Below are 13,132 nucleotides of genomic sequence, written 5' to 3'. Positions count from 1 at the left end.
TCCTGCTGTGCTCTCTGCATCCCATTTCCATTTCTCACCTTGCAGCCAGTCCCCCTGGCCTCAGATTAGAGACTCTTGGCTTTCCATCTTTGTCTGTGCCACCTGAAATGGTTAAACCGAGGGTGCTTCCTTCTTTCTTAATCAGCTCCACAATTGTGACCCCTCTGAACTCATCTGAAAGATTGGGAATAAAGACAAACAACTCAGTGGAAGGCACATTCCCCCAATCCCAAGGACACCCTTTTCCTACAGGTAGTGGGAAAGTAGATTTGAGCAACTAGCATGAAGAAAAAGCCTCTGTTTATTTGAAGTTAACTTAAAGTTAAAACAGAAGTGTGTCCTGGTAGACCCAGAGCAATGTTTGCATGCAGGTCTGGCAGGCAGGACCAAGGAAGACAAGGCAGAGCATATGGGCTTATGAGAGAGTAAAAACCTTGTGTTTCAAGGTGCTGGAGGCAGTAGAAAAATTCAAAACCAGGGTGGTGGGAGCTCAGCAATGGTCCAGGGAGACCACCTCAGGAACTGTGTTTGATATAGAGTGGGGAGGGCATTAACAGAGCTCTCAGGTGGTTCCAGTTACACAGGAGGAGGATGCTCCTGCAGCCAGGTCCAGATGTGGACCTGCAGTAGCTGCATGAATGGACCAAACAGGGTGGATCCTGAAATACTGTGATTAAAAAACTATCATGGAACATCAGTATAGCTGGAACATACAGAACACAATGTGGAGAGGGGTGAGATCCTGCCATCATCAGGGGGTGGAGGGGGAGGCATGACCCTCATTCACTCACAGCAGTTTGGTCACCCATCTGCACTAGTCCAAATCAAACTCCCTCCTAGCACCTCATCTGCAGCTGGAATTGAAGACACAAGTCACTCTGACACCATGACCTGTTCCACATGCACTGCCTGCCACCAGGCACAGGTCCAGGTCCAGGGGATGCCCACCCCACACCTGCTGCACCAGTTCTGCTTCTCTGGGTGCTGCAGGCACTGCACATTTTACCTCTTCTAGTCCAAGACAACACTCCTGTTAGTCCAGCACCTACATACAAGCCCAACCCAGTATTAGTTTTGATCTCATCACAGATCATGGCTGGGTTTTACAAAAACACGTTTCCTAAATTATTCCAGCTTTTGGATTTGGCATGGAAAGGGCAGTAACCGAGCAGAAGAATTAACCCTGGCCTAAGGAAAAGACCAAGAGTTCCAAAGACTTGGCAAAAGGCAGCTCTGCCAATACTGCATACAACAGACCTCACACTCTGATCAAAGGGGGGCAAATAGGACAACATCCACACCTTGTCAGAGCCTCCTCTCGGAGGCTTTTACACAATTTGTCCATAGCACTATCCATCCACCTCCACTATATCTCAGTGTACTCAAATCTTCCATGATTTTACAGGAGGAAACCAGTCACCCTCACACAGGGTGCCTTTCTCCAAGACTGTGAGGAGAAGGTGGCAATGGGCACAGGCAGCACACAACAAACAGCAGCCCCACAGATGTGGACAAAAACCCCATGTTGCAAATGGCCCAGGTACTTGTTTACACAGTAAACTTTACCAGGCTTGAATGAGATGCTCTCTTTGGAGAGGAAACATTTGAAACCTCTTGCACACTGACTTCCAGAGCAAGGCAGGGCACCTTAAATAGCACATTGACACAGAAGATCCATGCTGGTGCAGGGCCTCCTCCATCCATCCAAAACACAGGCTCTATTGGCACTGTAGTGCCTCATCACCAGCACTTTGCTCCTGTTCAAAGCCACCAGGAGACCAGAAATTGCAGCTCACTTAGAGCCCTGCCATGCACTATCTGTTTTGTAAAGCACTTCCAAGAATAATCTGTGCACTTGATTAATGGGAGTAGGGAACCTCTTCGCAATCCAGCTCCAGTCTGGCAGGCGTTTAGGCACTGCTGGGCACCCATTTAATGTGGCACTGGCAGCTCCTTGTAAAAATGTCAGGTCCATAATACTTCTGCTCTTTAAACTCAGTTTTGATCCCTTGCCAGCTGCAGTAAGTTAATTTTCAATTCACCAACCTGGGAGCCCAGGGGCTGCCAGAACCTTGAGGGGGCTCGCCACCATGCTGGAAAGAACAACATCCAGCACCATCCTGCAAATTTCCTCTCAACTACAGACATGACTGATCAACACAGATGGTGCCACAAGGGGAGATTATTAGCTTTTCAACGAGGTTTAATTTTAATCCTTGATAAGTGTTTAAAATGAGAACTCCCAGTGTGCAATTACCCATTGTTATGGGTTCAAGGAGAAATTACTGCTCCAAAAAAGGCAGATCCCTGAGATCAACCAATCAAGCTCAACCATAAGGAATTTTGACCCATGTTTGTATAAATCTCCTGCACTGTCACAGACCCACGCAGCGTAAAAGTGAGCTGGTTAAGGAGGATCTGGTCCTTCAAGACATAGTCTTTAAGCACTATATATGAGCAGATCTACTGCCATATATGATTGGATTTTGCATCCCAGGGCAGGAAGAGCACACCTGAATTTTTCCCTCCCCATTAAGATGCCTTGAGCTGGGGTTGTTGGATGCACTGGCTCTTGTGAGCCTCTCCCCATCAGGGCGGCCCTACAGTGGTGTATTGCAGTGGTGTGATGCAGAATATTCTGTGGAACAAGTGCTGAATGATGAAGCAATAGCAGAAGGCCCCCACTTCCTCCCCATTACCTAGAACACACTAAACCAACCCTGTGACTGGTCATTAGCAGCCAGAAGTCAAAACCAAGTCCCTGGCTTTCCTAGGAAGGAGATGAGTTGTCCAAGGCAGCCCATCCAGACCTGCTGGAGTGCTGCTGGCACGTGAAGCCCAGTGCCAGCAGAGGCAAATCAATTACCACTTCTCCACTTCCTCTTCAGCCTCCGGGGTGTTTCTGCTTGGGAAGGTTTATCTCACACAAAAGTTAGTCAGCTGTGACTGACTAAATATCAAAACAAACTTAGCCAGATGTGGGAAATTTGAAGCTTGCCAGACACTGCCAGTCTCCCTCCTTGCTTGATGAGCTCAGCTATGGCAGCATTTCTTCCCTCTCTCCTTTTCTGCTGTTTTCTTCTTTGTGAGTGTCAGACCAGTGCAAGAATAAGTCCTTCCCCAGCCCCCTTGTAACTACTGTCAACAGGCCCACACAAGACAGGGATTGTACCAGTAACATGTCACTCACAGAGACCAGTTACCACCATCCATTTCTGCCTTCCAGCAAAAGCTTGCTGATAGGTGCACCAAAATTAGTGTTTTGAGGGGTTTTACCCATTTTAGGGGTATCCAGGTAAACTGTAATGGAAGCCCCAATGTTTTGGAGCAGGAGCTGATCCCCTCCTTTACCTGGGATGCTTTGCCTCCTGGAGACCAGGGCTGCGTCCATCCCACCAGAGTCCTTGCTCCCCTTTGAGTAAGGGCCATCATCTGTGAGTAAAGCAAACACAGAAGCTGAAATTAGTGCCAAAAGCCACAAGCAACTGAACCAGAGCTCTTTAAGAAGTTGTCCTGATGACACCAAAATTGGAATCTCATCTGTATCACAGATTGCAGGCAAGAAAAGACATTGCCAGCCCCAGCTTTGCACGGCACCGTGTAGAGAGGGAAACAGGAAGGCAGCAACTTTATCTGATTTATTCTTCTTGGAGCTAATCTGCTAGGAGAGAACAAAATTCCCTTACTCCTGTAATTACGTGAACAGCTGAGGAGAGAGAAAGCTGGGGCATTCGTATCACAAGTTTCAAGCCTGTCATTATGCTTGTGAAAAAACTTACGGTGTTTGGAAATGCAGTCATACATCAGGACACTAACAGGGCACTAAATCACTATACTTGAGTGAAATTGCCTATTCTTATAGATCCTATTATTTCAGTCACCTTTTCCAGCTGCTGTTCCAGCCTCTATACAATATAGAGAGCACCGTCTTTTAAATGATTAAAAGGAAAAAAAGCCAGAGTGGAGAGAGAATAGCATTATACACTGTAAATACACTGTCCAGTATAAGCTGAAATTTAAAGCATCTAAATATCTTTGTATTGTCCTATTGGAAGACTGCTACAGAGTTATCACAGAGTTTATCTGCAGAGAAGGCAGCATGCTTTTGCAGGTCTCATTTCCATCCATCTAAAATGTCTATTTTTTATGGCATTTCATAAAAAGCTGGCACTTTTCCAACCAATAATCTCCAATAACCATATAGTACCAAGTAACTCCCATTCTCACTGACCACATTCTTGAATTTTTCAGTAGCTGTGAAGGTTTAGAAGCTGTACATGATAGTATAAATACAGGTTATTGAAAACCTTATCCATTTATTCCTGTCCACAGCCCTTAAATAAGTTACGTTTAAGGTACAAAGAAGTTTTTGTTCCACTCCGTACAAAATGAAGCAAAATTTTAATGCAGCCTCATTCAAGACAAGGGTCTGTACAGAGTGGACTCAATCCCAATGTTCAGTTTGCTGGCAGCCCATTTTCCCCATAAACAGAAAAGAGATGGTGTCAAATCTTAGTCTCTCACATCAGGAGGTTTTTCCTGATATTCTGATTTCTCCTCTCTCTGTCAGTCATGTCATCCCTGGCAGAACTGTAGAGTCAGATAACAGGGATGGTTTGGGTGTATAAAGGAAGGTGGCAATTCCCAGGGGAGCAGCAGGACAAATCCAACTGCTCCCTGCCCACATTCCCAACCGCTACAGCCACCCTTTATTTCTTTCCCAAATGCAGCAGCACATTGGAAGAGGAATCCTAAAGCTCAGGAAACTCAGCACAAGATTCCTTTTTCAACACCAGAAGTAATCATGCAAAAAGGCAGCTGCAACACACCCTGGGCCACCAGGGCTGGAACTTTTTGCTGGCACTGGAGCATCAGTGTGCCTTTGGTGCCACAGGCCACTGTGGATGGTGAGGACCACCCCAGCATGCAGCTGCCCCCCACAGGAGAGCACTGCTGCCAGCTCTGCCCCAGGTGACGTGCTCAAGACAGCATGGTTCTGCTGTAGATGGGATCCCTGCATTCCTGGGAAACCACACAAGATGGTTCAAAGCCAGCTCCATAATCTGCTGGCAAACTGAAGCAGAGAACCATCTGTTTCACATAAACACACCGCCCCAAAGCAGACAGGCACCAGCACCCTTCTGCGCTTCATTTCCCCATCACAACCCCAACCACTGTTGATAGGAAACCCCAATTCACTACTGTTGCCCTCCCTACCCCAACAGCTGTTGGCAAACATGCCTTGGCTTCCCTTTGAGCAAGAAACCAGGTTGCCTGTGCATTAACAACAGCTTCCAGCATCAGCCAAGTGGCCAAGAGCAGTGACCTGAGCTACGGGCCCTGCTGGCAATTAGCAACGCTGCCCTGTGCCGCTGCTCCTGACAGCCACATCAGCCAGCAAATAACCAGCACCACAGCTACCCTTCTCCTATTGCTCCTCCCTTCCAAACTCAGTGGATTATGTGAAAAATGTTTGGGTTTTTCCTCTCATTATCTGGCTAAAACGTTTGAACAGGAAAGGAGGCTGCCACACGTGGCCTGCTGAAGTGGGAACTGGCATTTGCTTGCAGAGCATCCCTGCCTGTGCACGGCTCTTTGTTCATTTGCAGCCCATTTCCTGCTCTGCCACTCAAGCTGTAATAATGGAGTCACTTTTTATGAACTCTTTTGTTTGTTTGTGCAAGGGGTTACTTTGTTTTTTTTAATAAAGGAACTCCTTTTTGTGCTCTCAGTAATTTCTTCTGCTTAGCACAGCACTGGTTTGGGGGTGAGCCTTGATTGCTCAGTCAGCCAAAATTGCAGCACCAACCCAAGCACTAAAAATCCATGAACCTATCTTCTCCTTAAAATTGGGAAAGTAACTCTCTTTTTAAATCCTGTGCAGGTTCTTTTTGTAAGCAATCCATGCTGGAGCTATTAGAGTTGCATTTATCAAGCTTTTTCTTTCACAGCAAGAGGGCCAGAAATCTTCCAAAAAAAGATTGTGTAATTGATGGTTTTCAAGCAGTGATGGTAATGCTGGCTCTAGACCTTTCAGAAAAGCTCACCAAGTGCATAAGACCCTCAATAAAACTGAGATTGCAACACTTTCCATATATTGATCCCTATATTGATGGGAATCTGTGGCAACATACAAAGTTCCTGTAAGTCTTTGACAAGAGTTTTCACTATTTACATGCCTTACAATTTACATAACACCAGAGAGAAAAGAACTTCTCAGTTCCCCACACCTTCCCACAGAGCTTTGAACTCTCCTCCCCTGCAGAAGCAGCGCAGAACAGTGATACACATCAGTGTGCAGTGTACCATGTACAGTGACAGTAAATAAGAGAGAATCTCCATCTCATTCCTTCAAAACACACTGGACAGATGAAGGAGCAGGAAAAATCTCCATGCTTTAGCTGGGGGGCAGGAATAAAGGACAGTCATGGCAGACTCCACTACCTATGCAAGCACAGGCACCAGGATCTCCTGACATCAGTCAGATGCCAAGCCAAACTGTTAAAATGAGGGGGAAAAAGCTTCCTTGGAACGAGCACTGATTTAGGAGTTCATTATCCCTGCCTGTGGGGAGGAAAAGGAAAGTTTGGGGTTTTATTCATTTAGAAAACTATTAGTCTCTATTATTAGCAGAGATCACTCCTTAATGAAAATGAGCATTGGCTAAATCAGATTCTGTGACAATTAGACTGCTGTATGCAAGTTGTTCAGATTCCTGGATCACTTTAAGACAGTTCCTGCAGAGAAAGTGCATTAATCTTATGGGAAGACCAAGAGGTAAAACCTCCCATTTGTTTAATGGAAAAAAGACAGTTGGAGACAGTTATTTTGCTACAGGGTAATTGCATTCCTTGTTTAGGGAAATGAATACCAAACCAGCATTAAGAACCAAAAGCTGTTCACGCTAAGGCAAGCCGGTATTTTTTTTTTTTGCTAGAATAAAAGCATGGGGCTGGAAGCAGAAATCCAAATGACTAAAACTAATTGCAATTTGATCCATTTTGAGGAGAGTTAATTCTGTAAGTCAAGGGAGGCATTTATCTGTAATCAGGCAAAGAGCAGCCGAGGGTACACGAGCATGGGTCAGGCAACCAGTGATGATTCAAACTGCAGCTCTGGAGCTCAAACCTCCAGTGCCTGGGATTTTAAAGATCTCTGAGTGCCTGAAGATGCAGACATGTACTTCAAAAACAGACTATAATCATCTAGCTGCATCTTTAGGCATCTCATCACCTTTAAAAAGTTGATATATTATCGGAAGGAGGGGTAGGGGAAAGTGGTATATCCATGCACCCCCATTCTGAATCTGAAATTTGTTTTTAGCTCACACATGACACAGCCCACACTACAGCCGGGCCAGAAGCTGGACCATCATCAAAGGAGGACAGTAACACAACCCTCCCCACCCTCCCCAGGCTAGCATTCCACACGCCAGCAGAGCCAGAGGCATCTCATGCACCAGTGATGGATTTGGGCTGCATTGCAAGGCTGCACCAAACTGTCCCTCCAGCAGAACTCCCCAGGGCAGTCTGGGTTATTTCAGCACCACCACAGAGGGATGGGGACAGCAGTGCCAGTGTCAGCGTCAGCTCTTAACAGGAGCAGCACTGTGGTGGCCTCCCATCTTCAAAGCACTTAGCCTTTAACATGGGAGACAGGCAGATCCAGAGAGCCCAGGACAGGAAAACAAAAAGCCCATTGAATACTGCTACAGACTGCATGATTTCCTGAAACTACTTAATTACAAAATTCACTGCAGAGCAAGAGCTCCTCCCACGCGTTTGCTTCAGACAAGGAGCTGTTTGCATGAAGGATCCCACCTTCCCCAAGCCTTCCTGAGCAGGTGGCTTGAATTTTCTTCTGCCTATCTAAATCTGCAGCTCCTCAGGCCCTTGGAAAATCTGTACATGAATTCACTATAACCAGTACAGCTGCTCAGGTCTTTTCCATCTCTGGAAATACAGGGCTTTGGGTCTGTATCATTAAATGTAAAGAAAATAAATAAATAGAACCCCAAGAAACAGATGAAATGCATCTATCAGTGATCTCTAGACTTCTTTTCCTGGAATACTGGAAAAGTTGAGCTAAAGTATAATCCTGCCCTACATAAAACTAATCCAAGCATACAGCAACAAATACACTAAATCCTTAGACAAGATAGTCCACACTCCTGTGCTTAAAACAAGAAAACAGAAAGTCACTTTTGCTTTAGGATTCTGCGCCACAATTTCATTTTCATCACAGTGATTTTAGCTTGCTGCATTAAAAAAAAAAAAAAATCCCAACCCAACCCTGAAAGGGCCCAGTGTTTCCTCCCTTTTTATTCTTCAGAATAAAAGGGTGGGGTGGGCTTGAAGAATGCCAGTGAAAAACCCAGTGCCCACCACAGTTCTAACCCTTCCCTCAGCCCAGGGCACCTTCCATGTGACTCGCCCACTGCACTAGTCCAAAGTCAAGCAGTGTTTTGAAATGCTTTTCCCTGCCTTTGCACTAGGAAGATTTAAAAAAAATTCCCCTTAAACAGTGAGCTCAGGCTGAAACAGACCAAGTTATTTAGGGAGCAGCTCCTCCCTAATTTCATAAATACATGTATCAACAAATCTAGTAAAAATTGCAGAGGTTGTCTTTTGTAAAGAAAAGCCTCTTATTTATCCCTTTACTGGCAACAAATCCCCTCCCAGCTCATACTCAGGAGCCACCCAGACACAAATGAGAAGTTGGGGAAGTTTCCTCTTAACTTCTCTCATCACAAATTTCTGAGTGAACAGCCCAGGAAAACAGCCATGCTGTACAAGAACCACCCTTGCTGGAAATAAGGCTCTTGCTCCAAAAACAACAAATGAGCTTTATCCCATTTTCCCAGATAATTCTGGGGAAAAAAATTGTTCTCAACCTGCTGCCAGTCCCTGTGCCAGCCCTACAGCAATGACACTGTGTTCCCAACCTGGCCTGGGAACGTGCTCCACAAACTGCAGCTTCTTGTGCCGCCAGAGGTTGTTGTGGCAGCTCTTCCATCCACTTGTGTAGCTGCTGCTCCTGGCTTCTGAGCCAGGAAGAACTTGTCCAAACGTCAAAGATATTCCAAAAGGAAGTTGTACTTTTTAATTCCTTCTCCTCAATAGACACAGCACGAAATTCGTCTCCCCACACCCTCCACATCTCTCCTTCTTTTCTTCTGTATTCATTCACCTACCAACCCTTTTCAGGCATGTACAATTTCATAACACCTGCTGCTGTATTCACAGAAATCAGTTCTAGGAAAATACAATAGCCTATTGTTCAACAGAAACTCCGTGCTTTGTTCTTCTGAGTTTTTTTTTTTATTTTAATAAGAATCCAAGATTACTTTTAAAGGAACAATTTGTTTCAAGCAATCATTTTCAACTGAAATGCTGTAGATAATTATTTGCACAGCAGTGGCCTTTATGGGACCAAGATATGAGCCAGAACATGTCTCTGTTACCAAGCAGGTTGGCTTCCAAGGGATATAAAAGCATATTTCTTACCCCCTGCAAGACTGTAGCAGATAACACTGATGGAAGATTCCTGCTTTGCATGAAGATGTGGGAAGAGTTTCTGCTTCTAGTAAACAAGTTTTGTGTGCACAAAACCCATTTAAGCTGACTTTGCAGAAAAGCCAGGCTTTGGTAAGGTTTAACTCACATCAACTTTCACAGGATATTAAACACCTCTCAAGGACTGATCCAAGTCCCATCTGATAAGAATGAATGCTGGACTCAGCTTGCAGTGCCAACATCTGGCGCTCTTCATTGTTTTCATTAAATACATTACATTCCACGGGAAAAAAAAAAAGAAAAAAAACACCACAATTTAAGAATCATTTCTATACCTTGCTACAATGCATTGTTTTTTCTCATTATTGCTTTGGAAGCCAACACAGAGTTACCTTATCTAATCAGCGCATTCAAGGGAGTCTGTTATAGAGGACCTAGAAGCAGTTAAGTGCCACTCAAGCTGTACTGAGAGATGGAAGAAAAATATAAAAACAAAAAAAAAAGTTATTAAAAGCAGCTCCTGTTTTTTGTCTCTCCTGGTTTTGTATGAAAGCTAAATTCCCATGCTGTTCATCTACTGTCCTCTGTACCTCTGGAAGTCAGTGGCCAATATCCATCAACATGGAGGGGGGGAGAGAGAGTGCAGCCTGAAAGAGGTTTATAATCTTGTAACTTTCCATAAAATTGTGTTTTGAGTAGAGAAGACTTAAGTTATTGCTCTCAGAAAAGCAAAGAGCTGTTGTGGAAACCAGATCTAGCCCAACTTTCACCACTCATTTTCCCCTGCATGGTAGGGAGGAGACCAGGGGATAGCAGATGCGGAACTGCTGGAAATGAAGCATTCCTTTGCTCTTCTGTTCACAGAGGAGCTTATGTTGTTCTTCTGAAGTAGCCGGTGATTTTGTTTCTTTCATTTAAAAGTATCAGGAATAACTCTTTCCTGATTCCGTGAGGATATGATTTTGTGCATTAAGTTAGGCTTATTAAGAGCTGCTTGAGGGATTTCACACGCTGGATGTTCAGCATAAATAGCTTTTCCCAGAAAAACCCAAGAATCTTCACTTTTATCCATGTCTTCCTAACAATCCTCTAACAACATCAACACCAAGAAGACCCCTCTTCACTCACTGAGCTCTCTCCTGTTCATTTCTTTTCTTAAGTCCCCAGCAAGATTTGCATTTCTAGTGTTAAAAAATAGAAAGAGAGAAATGGAGAGAGACTTCCCTTCCTGCAATCCTTCTCATCCTCCCAGGCATTTTCAGACAGCTTCATCAGTTTATATTTGTGGATGACCCAGTGGCAGAGGAAGCCCTGCAGTGCCTCACCCTCTTGCAGATCATTTGCACACACAGACTCCCACAGAGCATCCACAGTAATTCTGTGCATGAGAGACAAGAGTAGGGCAAAAACCAACTCCATGAAATTATTATTTCTCGATGGTTCTAGTGTTTGAAATTATGTTATTAAAGTTAGAATTTCCAGTCAATCTGGCAATTTCTCTTATTAAGCAGCATAGAGTGTACTGGGGACAGTCCAACACTAAGCTAGAAAGATGAACTATTGCTGATTTATTGATTGTGTTATCTGAACAAACTAACTTTCAAGAGTAAAAATTCAAGAGGAATAAGATACATTTTCAGACTGATCTTTCATGGAAATTATCCAAGTTAGCAATTGTAATATGGTGAGAAATTACCAATAAAGTCTAACATCATTTCCAAGGAAGAATGCTTCACTAGATACAACTGGATTTATTAATCTAAGCAGCAGGCAGCAGTAAATCCTAGCTGGCAAGGGAATCAATTCTCCCTATTAACTCCATGTAAGCTTCCAAACTCTTTCTTAAATATGGAGGTGGATAAGAAATGCAGCCTGCTGAATCCAAACCCTGAGGACTTACCTTCTTTCAAGCTCCAAATGCCAAGCTAAGTGACTGTGGAGTAAAATCAAATAATAAAAGACAGGTCTATTGTGGGTTTCCAATCAAATGAAATTAAGTACTGTCAGTTTATTAGACTTTAGCACTCAAATCACTGGTGCCACCTAAGTCTAGAGGCCACTATTACTTACTTCTTTAAAAGCCCTGGAGTTAGTCAAAAAAAGGAAAACTAGGTTTTCTCTAATAAAAACCATCATGAATGTTTTCACTGCACAGGGTTTGGCTCCAAGCTGCCTTCCAACTAAGGCAGCTTGTCAAAAGGCTACACCCTAGCAGGCAAAAGCTTTTATTTTTTGATATCTCAATAGTTGAAGCCAAAAACATTATTAATGTCCATATTAAAATATATTTCATCTTGGTGTCTTGTTGGAGTTTTTACTGTCTTACCTAATGCTGGGGTTGAACTCACAGAGGTCCAGGGAGGAGATGGAGACAAGACTCAAGGGCCATTGGCCATGCCAAGAGCTGGGCACCCTCATGCACATCCTGGGTGGGAACATGAAGCACAAAGCAACAGCTTGGGGGTGACAGAACAGGGAGAAGTCAGGACTTCCATCTTCTGAAGTGGAGATCAATTTGCTGCAGTGATAGTGATAGCAAATTCTTGCACCTATTTTGCTTTTTACAAACTCTCCTTTGATGCCTATTATGATTGTTTTAAAAACGGTACTTGTTGTCTTTCATCCTCCAAGATCTTACAAAAGAATTGTTAAATCAAGAGGCTGTTAACTGTCCAGGGAGCAAAGGAGTTTAAGACGTACAAGGTAGGGCTGTACTGAAGAGAAGGGAGAAGGCAATCTGGTCTGGTGTGTGAGCCTGGCAGGAGAGCACAGAATCCTTTAGGGCAGAGCTAGAGAGCCAGAATTTGAGAAGGGAAGCTATAGATGCATCCTAGATGTTGGAACACGTGCATGTCCTCTCTTTCCACTGAATGCAAAGAATTAACCACCCGGACATTGTGTTACAGAGTGTCTTGGCATGATGGATGGACATCTTTCTCAGAAGCATTTGGCAGCCCTCAGGCAATTCAGAGGATGGTTCACAGGAACTAAGATCTTTGACCTGTGTTATGCAGGGAGTGAGACTAGATGTTGAATGGCTCAGTCACAACCCAGTCTTACAAAAAAACCCAAAACAAAACAGGTGAAGGTGCCATTTGGGATTAAATTGGCTGAAAAGAAATATCACAGTTCAGTGAAAGAGTAATCTTTGCCCTTAAAAAATATTTTCTGCAGTTTTGACCAGCTCAAAGCTGAAGATCCCACCTCAAATGAAGCAGAAGAATACATCAATATTACTGCAGCAGAGACAAAAAGCAATGACTGACAGGGTTCCCAGAGCTACATTTTTTATGGTGAAAAGATGTTTAATTTCAAACAAAGGAAAACTGGAAAACCAACTTCCAAATGTATACCTGGATAGGAAGTAAAAAAAAACAGAACACGAGTTCTGATATAGAAGCAGGTTATGGTGAAAAGATGTTTAATTTCAAAGAAAGGAAAACTGGAAAACCTACTTCCAAATGTATACCTGGATAAGAAGTAAAAAAACAGAACACGAGTTCTGAAATAGAAGCAGAAGTAATGAAAACTATCACTGGATATCCTGGAGTTTGTAAATTAGAAGCTTGAGACAAGTTTTTAATTCTGGGCTTTGCTACAGACAGATAACTTTCCCA

At 43.8% G+C, this 13,132-nt stretch overlaps 1 protein-coding gene across 1 annotated transcript in view; it reads right to left on the bottom strand.

Moving 5' to 3' along the window:
• The window catches only part of GRIP2 (glutamate receptor interacting protein 2), a 118,610-nt gene that overhangs the window by 56,557 nt on the left and 48,921 nt on the right, over positions 1 to 13,132 (bottom strand). Inside the window, exons 2-3 of the mRNA XM_031056381.1 lie at positions 3,352 to 3,432; positions 39 to 174 (exon numbers count right to left, since the gene is read on the bottom strand). Coding sequence (XP_030912241.1) covers positions 39 to 174; positions 3,352 to 3,391 — 176 coding nt within the window. The 5' untranslated portion in view covers positions 3,392 to 3,432. The remainder of the gene's footprint in view (positions 1 to 38; positions 175 to 3,351; positions 3,433 to 13,132) is intronic.

The sequence above is a fragment of the Geospiza fortis genome, unplaced genomic scaffold (assembly GCF_000277835.1).
Source record: "Geospiza fortis unplaced genomic scaffold, GeoFor_1.0 scaffold70, whole genome shotgun sequence".
Classification (NCBI taxonomy): Eukaryota; Metazoa; Chordata; class Aves; order Passeriformes; family Thraupidae; genus Geospiza; species Geospiza fortis.
This window is presented reverse-complemented; position numbering and strand designations above follow the sequence as displayed.